The 22,215-nt window shown below is 36.0% G+C and overlaps 1 protein-coding gene across 8 annotated transcripts in view; it reads left to right on the top strand.

Moving 5' to 3' along the window:
- KHDRBS2 (KH RNA binding domain containing, signal transduction associated 2) overlaps nucleotides 1-22,215 on the top strand; it is a 569,820-nt gene that overhangs the window by 326,664 nt on the left and 220,941 nt on the right. For all 8 annotated transcript variants that reach the window (XR_005367885.1, XR_005367883.1, XR_005367887.1 and 5 more), the window contains exons 5-6: nucleotides 5,918-6,045; nucleotides 11,885-12,083. Coding sequence is in view for 2 of the 8 variants with exons in the window: in XM_038554423.1 (XP_038410351.1) it covers nucleotides 5,918-6,045; nucleotides 11,885-12,083 (327 nt within the window). In the remaining 6 variants the exon portion in view is untranslated. The remainder of the gene's footprint in view (nucleotides 1-5,917; nucleotides 6,046-11,884; nucleotides 12,084-22,215) is intronic.

Below are 22,215 nucleotides of genomic sequence, written 5' to 3'. Positions count from 1 at the left end.
GTGTATACTGTTTATACCATATGCTGTCACAGTGGGAGGGCCTTGTCGGAGATGCAAAAAGGAGCACTCATGAATTTCATAGAAATTGTTTCATAGGGCTAATTTGCCTCACCCTGAGCAAAAGAAATATGTAACAAGTGTTGTGGATATCTTTGTTATTATTTCAAGAGGACAATTTTTTAAAACTGATTTTGGTAGCAAACAAGCACAATTTTTGGACATTATAGGGAAAATAAAATTTGAATCAATTCTAAAAATGTTTTTGTATGATATGCATGTGTTATTTTAAAAGTTCACTGTTACAATCCCTTCTGTCTGAAACCAAAGCTGCAGATCAAACCAATCAGCATTTTTAAAACACCTTATAACTCACCCTCAAGACAAAGGGTATTTTTAATGTGTGCATGATTTATTTACTGCTGGTATACCCAAAGTAGTAAAGCATTCTTTATTATTTAAAGTGTGAATTCCCAGGAGTTTGGAATCTTATCTAAAATAATATTAAGGGTCATCTGTAAGTATAACTTTCATTTTGTTCTTGAGAAGAACATTGTCTTTATAATATGAGTAAGCTTTACTTCAAAAACTTTGTAATATTCTGGCTTTGCATAAAAATTAAATACACAAGACTTTGTTTTATTATTATTTATTATTTTATCATGAATTATAAATATTTTAAATAATATTTTTATATTACGTTTATTTGTTAAATTTATTTGTTATTTATTTATTTATTTTATTACTTATTTATTTTAAATGACTGGAAATTAATTTTTCCATTTTTTTTCACCCTAATTGTCATAACTTTTCTTTGAACTTTTCTTTTCATAAGCCCCATATGAACTTTCTCACATGCTTAGGTAATTATTTATCTACCTTTGTTGTCTTTCTCTCTCAAGGGTCTTTTAATATCAAAATAATATCATAAAATCCAAATTATCATAATTACTACTGATAAACATATTTCTACTTTTCAGTGAATGCGTGTGCTAGCAAATTGGGTATTAAAATTATAAATGCCATACAACTACAATCACCCATTCATATGTGTAACTATTTTATGACTCCAGAACCTTAGAACTCAGTACCACTCAGGTGAACTATGTGTTGATATATTTTTGATAAGATAACATTTACAAGGTAAACTTGGAATGTTTTGTTTACTTGTACCTTGAAGGTTTTATATAACTGAAAAAAAAAAGATTTTATATAACTGATGCTTCAGCAACACATACCATAATTAAATGTTCAATCGGATATACTAGCTTCAGGTAGACTCATATTCTAGTTATGAAAGATTAATTCAAAATTAGATCTGTGCTTAATGAAAACCAGAAAAAGCAGTATAATACAAAATTACAAAATTTAGGATTTATGAAATTATAGTTACGTTGTAAAAATAATTCACATAATATATTCAATCTAAAAAATATTTAGTATCAACTGCCCTTACATGTGGCCATTAAAAGTTTTCTTCCATATTCATTTGGAAAATGTAGATGCTTCATTACTGTAAATATAGTAGTGTGTATAGTTTGGCTATCTAATTAGAAAACCCTGAGTTTATTAAAAGACCTGGTCATTTAGCATTTAATGATCCAAACACTGCAATTAATAAGTTAACTGACATCTTCAGTGATACAAATTTGCATTAAAAGTATGATTAGAAAAATTTTATCACTACATTATTTTACTAATCACTACATTATTTTACTAATCTCTTAAACAATCTTTGTGTCTCTATTACCAGAAATATGTGTAGATGACATTCAAATTTACTCTCCCAACCCAGATCTGAATTTCTAAGATAACCCTTAATGAATTTCTAAGATAACCTTAATGTCACTTTGACATTTTAAACCTAAGGTGATTAAGACCAAATACAGATTCTTCATCTCTAATTTTTCTTTTCCTCATTCCTTCTTTCATCTGGTTAATGTTCTACTTCTAGCCATCTCTGCACCTAAAAATGTCTTTTCCCTACCTTTCCCAATCGTATTATATACTTCCCAGTAGAAGACTCCTAATTTTTTTTGTTATTACCCATATTTCCTCTCTCTTACTGCACCACACACATGCACACACATTTTTTCATTGTTGCTACAACTTATCTGAGCCAACCAAATTGTTTCTGATTTCCAGCCCAAGATACAGTTTGTGTTTGTCCACTCCATGACTCTTTCATATTGTCCTATTAAGTGCAGTGTTAAAAAAATTGGGCAATATGGAATTCGTTTTCTTAAAAACTGTCAACTACTACCCTTTCTGGTAATCAGTAATCAGTTTCACGTTTCACGTTTAATCTGTATGTAACCATTTTTAAGAGAACAGCAAGTACTCCAGTTTAATCAGAGTATAAGGTGTGTTGAACAAAATAAGCTCCACCAGCATTCGCATTAATGTATTTATCAAAGCTTTCAGCTTTGTAATCTTAGGAACTTGGTTTTGTCAACACTTTGTATGTTCATTTGTGCCCTCCAACAAGCAGATGCTAGAGAAAATACACTTGTAACAAAAAAAAAAAAAAGGAGGGAGTCAAGGAAGACTGAGGAGCTCTCACACTCTCACACTATAATATTTGACTGAAAGGAAAGAAAGATGGAAGGGGCCCAGACTGTCCTTGTGCAATGACATTAAAAGCAAGTTCAAGGGCACCTGGATCAGTCAGCTGAGTGTCCAACTCTTGGTTTCAGCTCAGGTCGTGATCTCAGAGTCGGGAGATCGTGAGTCCCACATCAGGCTCCATGCTTAGCAGGGAGTCTGCTTGAGTCTCTTTCTCACCCTCTCCCTCTGTCTCTCCCCTCCCCACTCTAAAATAAATAAATCTTAAAAAAAAAAAAAAAAAAAAAAACAGCAAGTTGAGCAAGGCTGTCAGAGAATCCTTGAGGCACAGGAAGAAGAGTCCCTTGACTCCCAGGAATGGGCCCACTTCAGCATCTTGACCACATTTAGTCATTGACTAGAAGTTGCTCTTGGGGAGCATGGCCTTGGGAGCAATAGGATTTCAGAACAGAGCAACTGGGATTCTTGGTCAATTATATCTGTAGTTAGAGGTCTGTATTCTCTAGTCCACCGCAACCCTGGAAGATGATCTGTTTCTTTAAACAGTATCGAGCTAAGTTCATAGAAAACTTGATTATATATCAACAATAGTTATTTTTCTGTCACTAAGAATTAACCCACAACGTCCAGTATTCTTGTCAATAAGATAAACAGATTCTCTCCATGTTAGCAGGTATCTGTCTAGAAACTGAATGCTAATCTGCAGCTGGATCAGTATAGACTGAATAAAGTGTTTTAAGTGGACAATTCAAACTTTAAAGGCACAGGGGTATCATCACCTTAGCTATATTTACCTCTGTGCTAAGGAGTTATACCTGCTCAAAGAAACCTGGAGATCACATCTGGGCCTGTGCACCTTCCTTTGGACAGGAGAGGAAAAAGGCTGCTGAAGTATGCCTCTCTGATTTTGGTCTCTCATGTTCCATGCTGGCTGGTCCCCTCTGTATTTGTTAGTTTTTGCACAAAAGCCACCACCATGCTGACTCAAAGCACCACTTCATTATTTATTTCTACCTATTCTGAGGGTAAGAAGGTGTTTTTTCTGATCTTCATCAACTTGACTCATATTGGATGGCCAGGATAGCCTCACTCACATGTTTAGGAACTCACATGGAATGGTTGGAGGGAAGGGGTGATTGGGACCTCTCTCCACGTGGTCTCTCATTATCCAGGAAGTCAGCCTGGGCTTTTTCACCTGGTGGTGTAGGTCTCCAGTGACAAGAAAAGGCAGGCTCCAGAATGGAAGCACTTTTCAAGTCTTCACTTTTGTCACCTTTCTTCTTGTCCCATTGGCTAAGGCAAACCACATGGATAATTCCAGAATCAGTGTAATGGTACCTATCTAAGGTATGGATGCAGAGAGGCCTGATCAAACTGGGAATTTCTCTTTCACACTATCTAATTAATATATTTCTCCTCAGCCTCCTCTTCCCCTTCTTCTTTATGAGTATACAATGCATAAGGCAACATCCACATTATTACATTTTCTGATTCTGGCATAAAAGTAAAATTTACATATATTGAATTCATCTGCAATTGCTTAATTTTTAAATTTCAGTGTTGCCAACTGAAAAATCTGTATCTTTTTACAATCCATAAGGACCCTGAGAGTTCCTAAGTTTTCCTGAGATAGGAAAAGGCAAAGATCTCCTTGCCAAATACAAATAATACATGGGAAAATTATTGAATTAATTTTTCATTTTAATGGTGGCTGGTCAGTTCACTAGAAGTATCAATTTGTCACATTCCCTGATCCTAATGAAATAACAGACATTCTTCAGTTTGGTAGTTGCTTGAATGTGAAAATTAAGAGCTAGAAGTGGAATACATATGACTTGTTAGAAACTCTAATTTTCTACCGTAACTCTTCTGTCAGCCAACTGTGCTGAGCCTATTATGAGATACTGAAGAGGATGAACATGAAAGCAACATGTTAAAAATGAGAAAATAAATGCTTTGGAGTGACTAGTACTTCTGCTTGTAATCAAGGTAATTTTTGGAGCATGAGCTAAAGCCGTGCATTAGAAATCCTTATAGGCTGAATGCATCCCTGCCTTTTTCTAAACAGAGATGTGTGGGTAAGTATGCACCGTCTTCATTTAATATCACCTTAACACATATATGCAAAGCTAAACTGGCGACATTTGGTGACATGACACTCTTGTTTGTTGGGCCCACAGCTGGGCTTCAGATATCATTTCTGTCAGCCTGCTTTTTACAGATATTTCTAGCGTCCACTTCTAGTCCCCTCTCCAGCACTAGCAAATCCACTACATTGATTTCACTTAAACATATGTTTACTGAAAAATAATTTAACCGATTATTCAGTGTTGTAGTTTTCAGGCAGGTGTGTGTGTGTGTGTGTGTGTGTGTGTGTGTGTGTTTGTGTGTTTGTGTATTAATGAAAGGAAAAACAGGTAAAACTGATATTTGTTTTTTAAAGAGTATTCATCCTTAGTGACTCCAATCCATTCTTTGGTCCCATTGATATATTTCCACACTGATGAAAAATAAAGAAAGTCCCTTTGACTTTGACTAAATCTTTGGTTCTTACTGTGAAATTTTGCTGTGGCTATCCTTCCATCATCCCTATGCTAGGACACCAAACATTCCTTATTTTTCAATATTGCCCATTAAGTTGTTTGGTTGGATTGCACAGCTTCTCAGTTGTCTGAAACTGTGCTGCGTTATCTGCCTTTCTTTATGGTTTTCATGGTGTCTATTTTGAGCCTTGAGATTACCCCTCTTTTGGTTTATGCATCAGGAGCTATTTGAGTATCATGCAGTCATTCACAATTTACACATATCAACCCTGTAGAGTTGTTTTTCAATAATCTTTAAGTTACTCATTACTTAGGTATATACCACAGTTTTTTTTTAAGATTTATTTATTTATTTATTCATGATAGACATAGAGAGAGAGGCAGAGACACAGGCAGAGGGAGAAGCAGGCTCCATGCCGGGAGCCTGACGCGGGACTCGATCCCAGAACTCCAGGATCGGCCCTGGGCCAAAGGCAGGCGCTAAACCGCTGCGCCACCCAGGGATCCCTATACCACAGTTTTGTTCTGTATTGCTCTCTTTCCTTTCCTGGCTAATACATCAAGTGATATCCCAGCACATTTCATCTGATTTCCTGCCGAGTACTTCCTTGATAATAGAAACAACTTCAATTTCTCTATATAAAAATAGGAATTTAAAGTATATACACTTTTACATCATTTTAGATTTTCACAGACAGGGCTCCAAAAAACAGATGAAAAATGTCCTTTCATATTGTGATTTGTTCATCTCTAAGGACCCCCATGCCCCATTTTAACTCATCAGGTCATGTTTTTTGTTTTTGTTTCCCTAGGACTACAATGATGAAATTCGTCAGGAACAGCTACGTGAATTATCTTACTTAAATGGCTCAGAGGACTCTGGTCGTGGCAGAGGTATTAGAGGCAGAGGGATCAGAATAGCTCCCACAACCCCTTCCAGGTATATTAGCTCTTACTTGAAATAAATTAACAGCAAACAAGGATGGCAAGCCTTTGCCGACTCGCTCTGTGCTATGGGCCCAGCTAGGAATAAACAAATCAACAACAGCCACCATGACAAAAATAATGACAATGAATGCTTACATAACACATAAGCACTTTCATAAATTAACTCATAGAGTCTTCCATACTAGGGTTAAGTATTATTCACAGGTGACAAATTGGGGTTCACAAAGGTGTCAAGAATTTGCCCAGGGTTACATAAGCATTCTGACTCTAGAATTCACAGGTAGAGCCGAGCCCTTAACAACTATCCTATGAAAATAAGAGGGCATACTGAGACATCTTTGTGGTTCTGTTCTCAGGTTTAGAGCATGCAGATGATATATAATTATTTGCCTTTTTTTGAGCCAGGATGACCTTGCATGAAGAGAAAGTTAAAAATTTGTCTGTGCCCTTGAATTGTAGTCTTTCCAGGTAGTAGAGAAATAGATGATGATTAGCTAGATAGAAGGTCATTTAGATATATGAGTAGATAATATGTACACCACCAGTCGAGAAAGCCAGAAGCACACTTCTTGTATGACTAATGGTAAGAGTAAAGTTCAGGTATTTTTGACTTTGCAATGTCCTTGGTCAATGGAGAAGATTTTATTTGATATTATTCACTTCACAAAAAAATTGGAATCTTTCTGCATCAGAATTTGTTTTGTATGATTCTGAATTAGTCAAGCTTTCAATAGAAAGCATTGGTTTGTGAAGAGGTAAAGTAAAAAATACTCAGAGCCTTCACACATTGACTGTGTAATTCAGTCATTCTCTCTACCTTATTAGAGCTGGTCTTCAAATCTCTAAAGGACATAGATCTAGAATATTATTTCATACCTTGCATAGAAATCAAATTTGCCTCAAATTTTGTAAACCACCAGTATAAAAAAATCAATTTTAACATTTGAACCATAAATACCTGCATTTTTCAGTTAATCAGAAAAAAATTAAAAATGATAAATATCCAATTAAAATAAGGCAATAGTTATTTAAAAATAAAATGTGGCAATTCTGAAAATTACATTTGACTAAAGGAAAACTTCTTAAAATCTTCTAGAGCTTATTATTACATTTTTGTCTCTAAAGATGAAAATAACTCTCTAATGCTAATTAAGAATATTTTTATAGCTAAAATTTAATGTGACATAACTGTTTTTATGGGCATACTTCTTACGAAATCAGTCTTTTATAAAACCTTGTACATTTCTAACCTCATCATGATGGGTTGTGAAATGATATCATTGCAGGTCATCCTAATTTGATTAAATCATCTGCCTTAAATAATGATATTGTCACTTTTGTAATTTCCAAAATGCCAAATTTGGCAGTTTTATATGGTATAACCTAATATATATTTAGAAAGTCTACAGAGAGAGGACAAATTTTTCTCTCCTATATTCCTTGAAATAGAGACCATTTAAAAAAATAATCCATTTAACTTGCTTTTGAGATTATAAAAACATATTAATAGATTTTGTTTTATTACTGATTTTCCTTAATGTAATATTATATTAGCATATTTGAGTGGACTATATAAGATTTCAATTTCAGTAAGATTTCACTCTAAAATATTAGTTTAATAAACCATAGTGCATTGTATTCTAGATTATTAAATATATTAGAAGAAAGATTTGTTTGAAAGTTTTGCTTTTTAATATCCCAAATACACAAATCTGATACTCCATATGGAAAAAGAAGATAAAATTAATATTAAAATTTAAACCTTGCTTCAATACTATATTGATATCATTAATGTTTAACATTAATGAAAGGAAATAGACCAGAATTCTGTTGTCTTCTATATCAAACCACATGATGGAAAGTATCTACAATTAAAAAAGAATAGGGAAACAGTCTTACCAAACAGCAAATCATATTGATTAGGAAGCTCTTGAAAACATGAGTTACTGTATGCTAATTTGTACATACTTACAAAATTATGACTTTGTTAAGTCATTCAATTACAAATATTCAAAAAGAATGGTGCCTGGAATACTTGAAAATTTCTATAATAATTTGTTGAAAATGTATTTAATTAAATCAATTTACATTTCAATGAATATATCTATAAAAACTAATTTTCAAATAATTATGCATATAAGAGAACTAGGCATTACATCTATATATTATAATAATTTGTAGTACATAATTGAAAAATTAGGATATTTGACATCTCTGACACAACATCACCACTATATATTACGAGCAAACTGTAGAAAATAAAACATTAGGGGCAGATTTTAAAAGTTTTTGTTTACTACAATGAGAATTAGTAATAGAACTAATGGAGTTTGTGAAAGAAAGGAGTAATCATACCTGTTTCTAAGAAAGACTACTACTCAGTCATTGTTGTGATAGAGGAGAATTAGAACAATCAAAGAGAGACAGACAGAAAGACACTGACTTATGGCAGAGAAGCCAGTAAGAAGAAGCCCATTATCCAAGACAGAAATGAACACTCCTTGGACTAAAGAGATATAGGACTGGGTAAGAGATTAGAATTTATAGGGATTAGTGTCCAATTAGATGTTGGAGAAGAAAGAACAGCCCATGACAAGGATAACTCTCCGATGTCTAGCCTAGGTAGAGATTAATGACATCATCAACTAAGATCAGGTGGAGAACCAAGTTACACAAATATCATTATTCCTATAATTAATCCAAAGCCAATGGATTGCTAATGTGATCTCGATCAGGTGACTTGTACTTTCTGTGACTTGGTACTCAACCTTTAAAGTATCTCAGAAATAGCTACATAACAATGTTGTCAAGAACTTTCAATTAGATGATACATAGAAGGCAGTGGTTCCCAAATTGGTCTGCACACTGGAATCACTGAGAACTTCCAGCCATTAGAGATTGTGATGTAATTGGCCTGGGGTGTGGTCTGTAATTTAGAATTTCTCAAAGTCTTCATGAAATTCTAACATGTGGACAAATTAAGGAACCCCTGATATAAGGCATATAATTTAGGATATGACATGTGTTAGGAAGGAAACAGGTAATAGTCATCATTAACATTAGAGAATGCAAGGGTCCAAAGAAGCCATTTCCAGCTAGTAATCAATCCACACTGATAATAATAAGTTCAGTAGAATAGAGGCTGTAAATGAATCCAGTGGATTTGGAAACTGGTAGGTTACTGGCAATCTCAGTCAAGAGTATTTTCAGCAAAGTGGGGAGGCAATAACTAGATTGCACTCAGTTCAGGAATGAGTAGGAGGTGGAGAATTAAGGATGGAAAACTTAGTTAGAAAAATGAAGAATACTGTAGTGTAGATTCAGCCAGGGACAATATCCTAAAATAAGTGATGTGAAACTTCAGTTGAATTGGAGAAGAGAGATGTGAGATTAAAATTCCGAGGAAAGAACACAGTGTATAGGAGGTGATGAGTCAGATTCAAGAGACAAGTTTGCTAGGGCTGTGTCTGGGACACAACTGATGGAGGAATAGGATGAGAAATTAGATTTGATGTTGCATTACATAATTCAAAAAAATATTTTTAGGTGAAGGAGAGAGAGCAAGCGGGGAGAGGGAGCAGGGGGAGAGAAAGAATCTCAAGCAGACTCCTCTGAGCACAAAGACCCACATAGGGCTCAATCTTGCAACCCTTAGATCATGACCTGAGCCGAAATCAAGAGTCGACACTCATTCGACCAAGCCACCCAGGCACCCTTAGCATCATATAATTTTAAAGCAGGAAGAACTGTTATAAATTTAGAGATCTGATTTTACCCATTAGGAAAAAAAAAATCCACCTTAAGCCCAGGGAGTTATACTACCTGTGACTATTCAGTGGGATAGACAGGACTTGTGAATGTATTGTAAAGCAGGGTGACATATAATTTACTACCCACACCTGGACACTTATGAGAGTGTTAAAATGCTAAACTGAACAAGAAGCTAGGACAACAGTTGTAAATCAGACCTATTCTGGGCAAACCTGGACATATGCTCACCCTACTTAAGAGAAAACCGATAGAATTAGTTTGGAGCTTGGAGGCCCAGTGAAGGTAAAATTAGTCTTTACATCCTTTTCACAGATGTGTTTTTATTATCATGATAATATAGTATAGCGTATTCTCAGCTATTGTTATATTTGAAGTGGACACTGGGCCTTCTGGGTCTTTGGTATTTCACCTTCCCCAATCCAGGAGAGCATTCTCTGTACATTAGACTTACAATAAGTTCTCTGATAATTTCTCTATTCATCAGCTCTATAATCTATTTAAAACTTTTAAAAGCTCTACCAACATTCTTACTGTTCGCTCACAAAAGCTCATTTTCTGCAAGCAAGAAAGAGCCAGCTGACTGCTATTCATAGCAGAAAGCATAACCTATATCCCCCATCTGTGGGCACAGCCAAACAGTGTGATTGTTGACATCCCAATGATCATCATTTTTTTCCAAAGCTTTAGTGTTCCTGCTGAAAGCAGTACTTTCTGGAGGCCAGCCTTTCAGACATAATAAAAAGTGAAATAACCATGCTTTTGCCCAAAGACTTCAAACACTCAACCTTTCCAAAGGCCTTGGAAAACCATAAAAGTTGGCTGCAACCATTTGATCTTAGGCTTTTAATACAAGTTACTTTTGTGTCAAGCACCGTAGTACAGAGCATTCAATCTATTCTTTTATTGCAGAATCCTGATGTATTTCACTAACACTATAGTTGCCATAGGAAAATAAATTACATTAGTAACTGTACCAGTTCAGGAGGTTGTATGAATGATAACAAATCAGAGACAATGAGTTGTGATTTCAATGACCTCCAGCTTAAGCTACTAGAATGAGCAGAATGATATCACCATGCTTAGAGTTACACATTTTATTAAGGATGAAAGTGCAGACAGATTTTTTTTTTTTGTAAATACAACATTGCACATCGCTGTCAATAACCTCCAGCATGGAGGAGACATTGACATTCAGCAGTTTAGTTTCATAGATGGTCCAGTGAGTCATACAAGTTTCCCTTGCCATCCGAAAGTAGAACATGCCTATGAGACCTTTCATAAGCTGAAATGGCATAAAGCAAAGAAGCAATTACCATTAATTCATATGGAAATTTTTTGAGTGTTCCCAGACCCCAGAAAAATAACCTCTCAGGCTTTTCTGGTACCTCAGGACACATCTTACTAATGGATGCACAAAATAAATGGAGATAAAGCACAGATGTTCACATAGTTCAAAGCTCTGGTGGCTTGATGCTGAGATGCTGAGTGTAGTTCCCAGGGAAGGAGCTTGGTGGGGCCACTCTGGCTGCTCCGGGAGCACCCTGCCCCTATAATGGCTTGCTACAAAACAAATGCTGAATGTTACTTTTGCTTTTCATCTTTTTTTCATAAAAGTAGATATCTGATTTCTTTCAGTTAGTGAAAACAGGTGCTAAAAGGCAAAGTTGGCATAAAGTGAACTTTTGAAAAGCAGGGAATACCGAAAGCAGGGAATACTTATATGATAGCTGAAGCTCTGATTTGGGTCTTCTTGGCAAATCTGGAAAAAATGAGAGTGGATTGGTTTGTGTTTGGTTTTTTTTTTTTTCATCTTATATTAAAATATTTTACATGATTTTCATTATGAGTAAGTCATAGCCATCGTTTACAAAATTTATTTTGTGGTAGAGGTCAAAATACTTTATATATGAAAGAAACAATTACATACACATGCACACAGACACTTGTGTATACAAACAAATTTGGTTTTCTTCCCATCATATGGAGGTAAGATGAGAACTCTGTGTTAGTTTCTGTCTCCCATCACTGGTTTCTCATCTGTACATACCTGTTTCTCCTAGGGGCCGTGGAGGTGCCATTCCTCCTCCCCCACCACTTGGACGAGGTGTACTCACCCCTCGAGGGACTACTGTGGCTCGTGGAGCTCTTCCAGTGCCCCCTGTAGCAAGAGGTGTCCCTACCCCACGAGCCCGAGGGGCACCAACAGTACCGGGATATAGGGCACCTCCTCCTCCAGCCCACGAAGCTTATGAAGAATATGTAAGTACCCTTGAAAAATCAGTTGTTGGGAAGTGTTCATTTGATTGGGTTCCAGGCTGTCTCTCAAAGACATTCATATATCATGAATGTAGCAGATGATGTTTGTTGAAGAAAACAAATGTCATATGCAACAGAATTTAAGCAGTGCCTTTAAACAAGAACATTTTGAAAAAACCTTCTATTTTACAGGTGCCATGATTATTGGTACCAGATAAATAGTTTGCATTTTAAGAATCAAACTGTCCTGAGATTTTCTTATTCCTTAGGAGGTCAATCTCAAAATGGAAATAATTATGAATATAATATAAATTGTCAAATATTCAGAAGTTTCTTTCGGGACATGTTAAAGATGAGCATAAAACTCACTCAGAAGTATTTGACAGATATAATGGATTATATCATAAACATCATTTGATAAGAATGTAAGACCATGTGACTGGTCTTTCATTTAAATATCCTTGCTCTCTCTTTCACCATATGAAACATATGGGATTGGAAGATATGAAGAATTAAAAAAATATAGAATAAGCAGAAGAAACACAGTGTCTATATGCCTCCCCCTCCCTTCCCAAACACTGTGTCACTTGATACACTCTTTGGCCTTTCATCCAGGTCCTTGATATTCTACTGGTTGCATTGTATTCAAGTCCCCCATGACTGGAATATTGTGAAAATTATATAAAGGGACAGTTTCCTATTCATTAGCATAACCATAGTGAATCTACTATAAATGTTAAAGTGAATTGATAGAAGCCAATCATCCTATGAAACAGATTCATGTTGCCTTTAACCTTTCTACCTGGCTCATCCCTAGTCTAGGTGTTTATTTCATTCAACCATTCACAGACAGGCTGTCTTCTTAAATGCCCTTTGTGAATAGTCACTTATTAAACATAAACTCTTTAAGGACAGTTACTGTCACATCCTAGGCACTCAAAACACATAAATGTTTAATGCACTGGTTAATAACCAAGTAAAACTTACCCCAAAATAAAATGACCATGATTAATAGATATCACTAAGAATGTATTAGTGCATAAAGTATATTAGTATTTGGGAATAACGTTACTGCTTAGTACAGAACATTGACTAATATTTGCAAGAATAAAGAAAAATTAAGTTTAGAAATCCATTTCTATGGGAAAAGGGGAAATGTGTTCATCTAGAGTATCTTTTATACCAAAAAACTATATTTTATACAGTATCGGGTATCAATATTTAAAATCTTTAGACAATCTTAATATCGCAAAATTAGAAACTGAAAATATATCCTACCATGTAAATAAGACCGGAGGTCAGGAAACACAGAGCCTAGTCTTGATTCTGCTATATATTTCCTAAGACATAGTATATATAAAATAAGTACTTGTTAAATGGATCAATTAAAAATCCACAACAGGAGTGATGGGTTTGTTTTTTTTTTTTTAGTCACTGAGAAACCTTTTGGCTCTGCCATCTTTATTTAGGTACATTGTTACTATGATGTGTTTGTATCTTCCAAATAGAAGTTTAAGCAATCAGATCTTTATTTCAAAAATTAAAAGAGAGAGAAAACCTTTTTAGGTTATAGTGGTCAACATTGTTATTTGTCAGAAATTTTACCTCGCATGTAAGGTAATGTGAAAGAGAATAAGATTGGCAAAACATTGTAGGCTTGGGTGTAGCTAAGGAAACACTGTGGCCTTTCATGTGCATTCCAACTTAGAGTTGGATAAATCACTGGAAGGCAGGCCAAACAGTAAGGTACAAAAACTTAAAAGGGTTTATAGAAACACAAGTGAGGAAGATTATATTCTGAAGGGGGACCTCGGAGGAGGGTAGTTCTTAGAGTAAGTAAAAGAAAATATGTAAAGCCATATAATCTGAATTTTTAACTTAGATTTTAAAGATTCTGGTCCCTTTGATTCATTCACTCAGTCATTTCACGAGCCTTGCTCTTGTTTCAGGCACGGTTGTGAAGGTCCTGGAGAGGTAGCTGTGACTAAAACAGACCAAATATCTGCTTTCATAAAGTGTACGTGTCATTGGGAGGAGACAAAAACCAAACATATATTAGTAAATGAATGAAGTAATGCCAGGCACAGAGAACTGTTCTGGCGAGAGGTGGAGGGAGGGCGCTACCCTCACAGGAGCTGTTAGGGGAGGTGCTCTGCAGGGAAGACTTGAACAAATGCCCAGTGAAGCAAAGGGCCAGGCTAAGAGGCTGCCCCCATAAAAATCATCCTTGGTAAAGGAAACAGCGAGCATGAATGCCCTGACATGAAACCTGCTTGGAATATTTGGGAAATGGCAAGGAGGACATGAAAGCCGGAGCAGAGTATGGGATGCAGAGATAGTTTAAGGTCAAGAGATGGACAGGCCATTTCATGGTGCTGTTGGAGTTTTGGGCAGGAGACTGGCATGATCAGATTTACATTTCAAGAGGTTTATTCCACCAATATCATGGAGAACAGAATATGGGGTAGGGGCGGGGGTTGGTAGAAACAGAGACCGGTGAGTGACTCCTTGGAGTCTGCTCTGTGGACAAAATAATGACTTGGTGGGAACAAGAAGAGATCAGAGACTGAGAGCATTGGCAAAGTGATCTCTGAGGATCTGATGATGGACTAGAGGTAAAACTCGTGAAAAAAGAAACGAAAAGGAAATTTTTGTTAAGTTTCTGTGAAGTGCTGGCTAACCTGACCCTTGGACTGAACAAGCAGATTGAACTGAGCGATCATGTATTGAAATGAGGAGTGCAGGGGAAGGAAGTGGAAAGTCTGGCCTGTAGGCCAGTCAGTAGTGTTGCTGGGGGAACAGGCCCTGACTCGTGAAACACACAACAGCAGCAGCCCAAGGTCTGCACTCTCACCGTGTCACTGGCTGTGTGATCTATAAACCTGTGAAGGCTTGGATGTCCCTTCTGCTTGGATTTTCCTTTCTACTGGAAAAGGGAAATGTGTTCATCTCACATATCTTTTATACTGTATCAGGTAGCAGTGTTTAAAATCATCAATCTTAAAATTGCAAAATGAGAAACAGAAAATATATCCTGCCCTGTAAACAGCCCCACAGATCAGGAAACCCAGAGCCTAATCTTGATTCTGTTATCTCTTTCCTGAGACATAATATGTATGACATAAATCCCTGCTGAATGAATGAACTAAAAGCCCACAACAGACATAGGGGGGCATTCTATAAATATAGACTAATGAAGTTCAGTAATAGGCATGCCATCAGGCCTTACGAAAGGTTTAGAACGAGGCACTAGGAAATTGTCAAGAATATCTCCTCATATCTCATTTCTGTTTTCTGCATATATGTTTCCATTCACTTTAGTTTATGGAGTGGATTTGTTGGCTTATCTGATCAACATATGTCCACCCTAGGGCTGCCACACTTGTGATCAGTTCTTGTCACCTACAGATACTGACTAGCTTATCTGTCTCTCAATCCTAGTCTAGATCCCCAGGTGAGGGAATCCTATTCACCCAGACTTCTCAAGTGGCCAATGCTAGTCAGTCAGCTATGACTGGAGGATGGTGTCTGGAAATTAAGTCTGAGATCTACTACTTATTAGCCACCAGTGGCAAGGATAGGGTAAGGGTCAAGTTCACACAATGTAAGCATGGTTATTGGGAACCCAACCCCAACGATAATATGGGGAGACACTAGTTTCCAGAGAAAGAGAAAATATGAACTTGGCAAATCTTGTCTCCAATAACATACTCTTGGTAATGGGAAAAAAGATAACTATTCTTTAAAAACCCTTTTATGCCATGTTTTATTAAAACCTGTCATATGTCATATTTAATTTTTCCCTGTAAACAATGAATATGTACAGAGTTTAATACATGACTGATAAGCTACTGACAGCAATCTTTGCCATCTCAGTACCAAGCTCAATACTCAAGTTCAGTACCAAGCTCAACACTTGAGATTAACACTCAAGCCGCTACTCTCTGCTCTAATTTTAAACTATTGATTCCTCTGTAAGGGGTAAGAAAAACAAAAGTTTAAGTGTCTCAGTAACAAAATAATAGCACCATGCTGAGTTGACAGTGAAAATCTCAAAAGAGTTCTTAACTTTCAGACAAAATTTCTTAGAAAAGGTTCCCTTTATTATAAATGACACTGTGAGCCAATTCTCTTTTCAGACTTTTCTTTCTCTCCTGCTGGGTCCCAGCATTAAATTTCTGACCACACAGAATGTATATAGGTAATCATATCCATTCCTTGCAGCTTGCCTGACAAGCAAAAGCTTGCAGTAAATGAGATTGCTGTTTAAAACCATCATTAGTGTTAGCAAAGTCTTAAAAGTGTGAATTTCTCTTTAATTGTTACACTTTCTAATCCAGACTGTAAGTATTTTAAAGTTTCTTCTCACTGACTTTCTACTAAGAGGTACGTTTAAATTTTACAGATCCATCATCATGATTGAAGTAGATTTAGGGAATTGAAGAATAGAGTTCAAAATATCTCCCATATAACAAAATAGGAAGCTGATCAGCTCAATCAATGGAAATATGTTAAGAGAAAGTAAACCAAAACATAAACTTCTGAATAGCTACCTGGTTCCAGTCACTATATTAATTCACTTAATCTCACAATAACATGACAACCAGTTATTGATGAGGTATTCTAGTATATGAGGACACTAAAGCTTGAAATTGAGTCTTGCATATGGTTTTTGGTCTCCAGACCGCTGTGCCTTTGTCATCAGAAGATACCCTACAAAGTACTTGCCTCAAAAAAAAACAAAAACAAAAACAAAAACAAAAAAACAACAAAGTACTTGCCTCACCGAAAACTCACATGCAGGGATACAGACCATTTGTACTTCCTACCTTCCATCCAGATCCCTTGTCAGTGTTTGTATTCCCCTGTAGCCAGCCTCTACAGGACCATCTCCAACAATGGAAAACTCAATATCTCCAGAAACTAGATGCTAGAAATAGAAAAACTGTAGTAAAAGAGCCATGGCCTCTACTCTCAAAAGCATGCCATCTAGTGGAAGAGACAGTCTAGCAATTAACAAAGACTATGTAATTGCTGTATAGGACTCTTATTCTATTAGAAGTAAGTTTTGCTCTCATCTTCTCTCACAAGATTTAAACATCCTCAAGGAAGAAAGTATTTGTTAAATTTATTTGATCTTTGCAGTTCTAAGTAAAGTGCTTAGTGATAGCAATGGAACGGAACCTACTTACGATACTGTTGGGATGATGCTATACCTGTGCACACTCAGGAACATAAATACATGTTTTATATAAGTATTAAATGAATGAAAGTACAACACAGCATATATTAGGTGTCAAATAGAGATGACACCTGCTTTAGAGAGAATTATCACCATGGCAATGGACATTTTAGAAAACCTCTAAGAGGGCAAGGAAGATAGCAACAGCAAACTAAGATGAGTAAGTACAAATTTGACAAGTAGCGAGTAGAGATAGAAAGGTCCATGCAGAAAGGAATAAAAAGGGGGAAAACAAGAAGAGGGACCTTTCAGAGGAAATCTAAAGAATCTGGGAGAACAATTTGGGGAAATAGAGTTCATTTAAGATAGCAGTGGACATAATATAGGTTCCAGACGACCTCAGAGGCTGAGGTTCTAATGTTACTGACTAATTAATGGCTACCTGAAGATTTTTGAGCAGAAGATAAAGATTTGGAGGAATTTTATCATTCTTAACTATTAGCGTGAGTTTGAGGACAGAGTAAAGAAAAGAGAGACGATTTAAAGAATAAACAGCAGCGAGGCTTCCTGAGATGTGGACCTGACTTATGTAAGCATAGGAATGGGATTGAAAGTATCAAGGTTAAAGATAACACTGAAAATGGAAACAGTAGGGTTTGTGACAAGCAGATGTGAAAGGAATAGGAAAAACCAGGCAAGACTCACACAAAAGTATGCTTGTATGAGGGATAAGAGTACAACAGGAGTGGGGGCTGTAACAGAGGGGCAGGCAGTGGAGAATGGACTTTGAAGCTAGAGAAACTCCTTTCCAAGGCTTGTACATGGGCTCACAGGGCCATGTCTCACAGTTGCAGAGATAAGGTCCTTCACCTGCTAACAATCGAGATCACTTCTGTACCTGTCACACTTCCCTCTGGGTCTGGCAGTGTAAGCAGACAAGGCTATTGGTGAAATCACTCGCCTTGAGTTTAGTAAGATGTTTCATTTGTATGTTTAGCTATTGCTAATGTTCTGTTATAGAAATGACTCCAGGAATACTCTGTCCCATCTCACCTAATATCATGACACAAATTCTCATGGACGCAGGTCTGTTACTTAACCTAGGAACTACAACACTAGTGCTGAAAACATGTGGTCAGTGGTGGAGAAACACAATTTGAATTGTCTGTGGCTAGAAATGTTCTGTCAAAAACTCTTCCATATCATCCAGATCATGATGACAGATCTGAGAGAAATGTGATAGAGGCTTCCCCAGAGTTGACAGTAATCCTCATAGTCTAGAACGTAACCCCCTAATGAGTTGTGAAACTGAAGGAAACTTTCAAAACTACTGATAATAACAGATGTTTCTCTGTCAACCATGCTAGAGGAGAGGAAAACAACTGAATTTCTTCTCCCTACCAAAAATATTATAAAGTCATTGTCATAGTAAAGGTGATCAAAGACTATGCTTTCAAAAATAGGAAAAATAATCCAGGAGTGTATTAGGCAGCTAGTTAATAAAAATACTGTAGTGCTTTCTGGGTTTTGTGATGTTTGTATTTTCAGTTTTTAGAATTTTGCAATTAGTCGTGATTGCTTTTGTCATTCAAAATAAATATTCATTTTCATGTCTAATATATAGTTATGGTTTTGTGACTTTTTAAAAAAAGATAGAATGCAAAATTGTGTATCTTTAAGACCCACAAACTCTTGGTCTGTCCCCCAGAGAAGAAAACAATGGCAACATTTATGAGGAAAGTGGATGATATATGTAGAGCTACAAGAGTGGAGTGGGGTATTATTTAAAGAAAAAAAAAATTGTGTAACTTAGTTTCTATCTGGTACTGAAAGTCTATTCTGCTGTGCTCAGCTAGGGTGCTGCTGATAAGTATGCTATTCCTTGTGGAGATGCTATCCTTTAAACAAAGGTTGCATGGGAGAAATAAATGTGCAGATAAATACACACAATTTCCAGAAGTATCCATCAGACCATTACATTCTATAAAAGCATACTGATAACATAAGTATTTGCTTAAATAAACACTTATTTGTAGTGTATATGTTGGTGTAGCATAAAGAACAAAAACAAAACCCTCAGGTACACAAAATAGTTTCCCATTTGCAAAGACAGAAACCTAGTTATTTTTTTTTAAATTGTCATTTTTAAATTTTTTATTTTTTTCCCAACAGTTAATACCCAGATACCAAAATGGGGTATGAGGACACAACAAAGCAAGAAGAAATGGCAGTTCAATGCTACATGAGCAATTTGGCCATGTATAATCAATCATGTTAACCTAATTTATAAAATTCATTTTGACAAATTTTTGCAAAGCTTTTCTTTCCATCAGTCTTAACTAAGCCTATCAAAATTCGAGCCCATCCTATCATCTGATTACAACTCTGAGGCATCCTTCCAGTAACAATGAGAGAACTAGAAAATTCACTGGTAAATCAATAGTCCTTAAAATTTCCATAAATGAGTTCAGGCTGCCAACCTTCAATTTCATGTGTATGGAACATTTTTTTGACAGGAGAGGGAAATAAGTATTAAATGATAATTGAAATCAATTCTTGTGCCATTTTTGTGGAAGGAAAGATTATGAGCCTGATCCATAATGCATTTTGAGGACAGCCACGTGTGGTGGTTTTCTGTATAATAGCCAAGAGCCTTCATCCAGCGAAGGGAGATTTTTATTAGAGTTTCTAGATTAGATATTTGTATTCCATTAAACATTCTTGTTTGAGTTCCATGTTCTAGTATCCTCTTAGTAGGGACTAATTTACCAGAATGCACTGTAGGTTTTTTTTTTTTTTTTTTGAAATGTAACTAATATTTAAACTAACTAAAACATGTGAGAGGGTAAGGAAATATTTTTTGAAACTGTAAGATGGACATAATACTGCTGTGGTTTAAATCTCCATAAAAAGGTAGTGGTATTTAAGGACTATTAAAATATTAAATTATTTCCCAATAATAAAAGATGTTATCTTTTAAAATTGTGTGCATTTTCCTTCTGAAGTTGAAGATTGAATAAACCATCCTTCTTCTAGCATTATGTTTTAGATTTTAAGTCATTTTAGAACAGATGCAGATTCTTCTATTGGCCACAACACTTAGGATTGTATCCAAACCTGTACCTTATAATTGCCACGATGACTAATGTCTTTTGTAACACTTACAAGGATGAAAATAAGTTTCCTCTGTGTGCCTTTTTGATATGACTTCTAGCTGATGGGAAATGTTATATTCTAAAGTTTCCTCTCTGCTCTGCTGCTATAGTGTTTTTGCAGTGTCTGCTATAGACATAGGAAGGAGAACAGTGGCAAAAATGCCCCAAAACTGCCATTGCAGCCTTCCAGAGTTCTACCATTCTTTTGTTTTTAACATAATTAATGTATTTTAGGTCATATTATTTTCTCTTTGCTTCAGACACATGACCTAAGTATTCATAATAAAAGTGAACTGAGCCTTAATTTCTTTCTATAGATATGTTAAGAGGCTATGTTGGGTACAAATTGATAGTTTTTATATCTTTTTTTTCTTCTGAGTTGATTATGATTTTGATGACTATGTTCCCACTAAAAAAAAAATAATAAAACCTTATACAGGATGACAAATCAAACCTAAGAAACCTAAAATCATTTTTCTTTTGCTGGTCAAAAAGCAATATTCTATGTCTTTTGCCAACACCACCCTTAACATTTTCTGGCAAACAAAACCTCTTAAATACAACTTGCCAACTAGTTAGATTTCCAGTGGCTTTTGCAGAAAGCCAAATAGGAATAGTTATGTAGGACTGATCCTTGTCCATATTTTGGCCCTCTTTCTTTGTAAATCCCCCCTTTAACTTGAAAATCTTAGCTGATAAATCTTCCCATCACGCATGCAACTTTGTTATTATTTTCTAAGTATCTTATGAGTTAAAAGCTTCTACTGGGGAAGCTACAAATGTTCTTTGCAATAACTTTTAATAACCTCAGCATTTGAATTAAGACAAAATCTCTTCATTATTAGAGATGGGAAACTGTACTTTCCCTTTATATGAAACCATGTTATGGATTAATTCTATCTTATATGTCTTAGAAACAAAGTAGAGAATATGCCACTAAGGGGCTTTTTATTTTTTCCTATCCCTTGATGTATTTACATTCATTCTTAGAACGTCTGACCTATAAACACCCATATAAAGTTATCTGTTTCTAGGGTCCCTGGGTGATTCAGTGCGTTAAAACATCTGCCTTCAGCTCAGGTCCTGCCTCAGGGTCCTGGGATTGAGCCCCACATTAGGCTCCCTGCTCAGTGGGGAGTCTGCCGCTCCCTCTCCCTCTGTGTTCTCTCTCCCTCTCTCAAATAAATAAATCTTTTTTAAAAGTGTTCTGTTCTCTATTTTCCACTGCCATGGTTACAGAGCTGGAGAGGGTTGGGCACAGCTGGTGTGAGGGCTGGAGAGAAGGATTAGGATGTAAAGGATGAGCAATTTGTTCTCTCAGGTGATCTTTTCTTTCTTCTTCTCAACCTCCACAAATAAGTCCAAAATCTTCCTTTTTTTTCTATTCTTGGCATAAGAAAAAATTAAAAATAACAAGCTCATTTAATATGAGTCATGTGGCTGTGTGTCATAGGAAATGAAAGAGATTTTGCTTTTAATATTCTTGTTGTTCTTTCCCTCATAGCATACTAGATGTAACTACTTGAAAATAAAAGCCAAAGTCCTTTGCTGTAATGTCAACCCATGTTGTAATTTCTGTTACACAGCAATATTTTTTACTAAATAATATGGCTGAAATGTATGCCTTTGCAGAATAATAAGTAACTAGCTGGAATAGTAACTGGTACCCACCACTGATATAGTCATCTGGTCTGCACAAGTATAGGGCACCAGCTGGTGTCATTCTGCTGGGGCAGACTTCAGATCTGATTGGTTGGGGCCTGAGTTATCCTGGCTGTTAAATGTTGTACCACTTCCA

This window comes from Canis lupus, chromosome 12, assembly GCF_011100685.1.
Source record: "Canis lupus familiaris isolate Mischka breed German Shepherd chromosome 12, alternate assembly UU_Cfam_GSD_1.0, whole genome shotgun sequence".
Lineage (NCBI taxonomy): Eukaryota > Metazoa > Chordata > Mammalia > Carnivora > Canidae > Canis > Canis lupus.
This window is presented reverse-complemented; position numbering and strand designations above follow the sequence as displayed.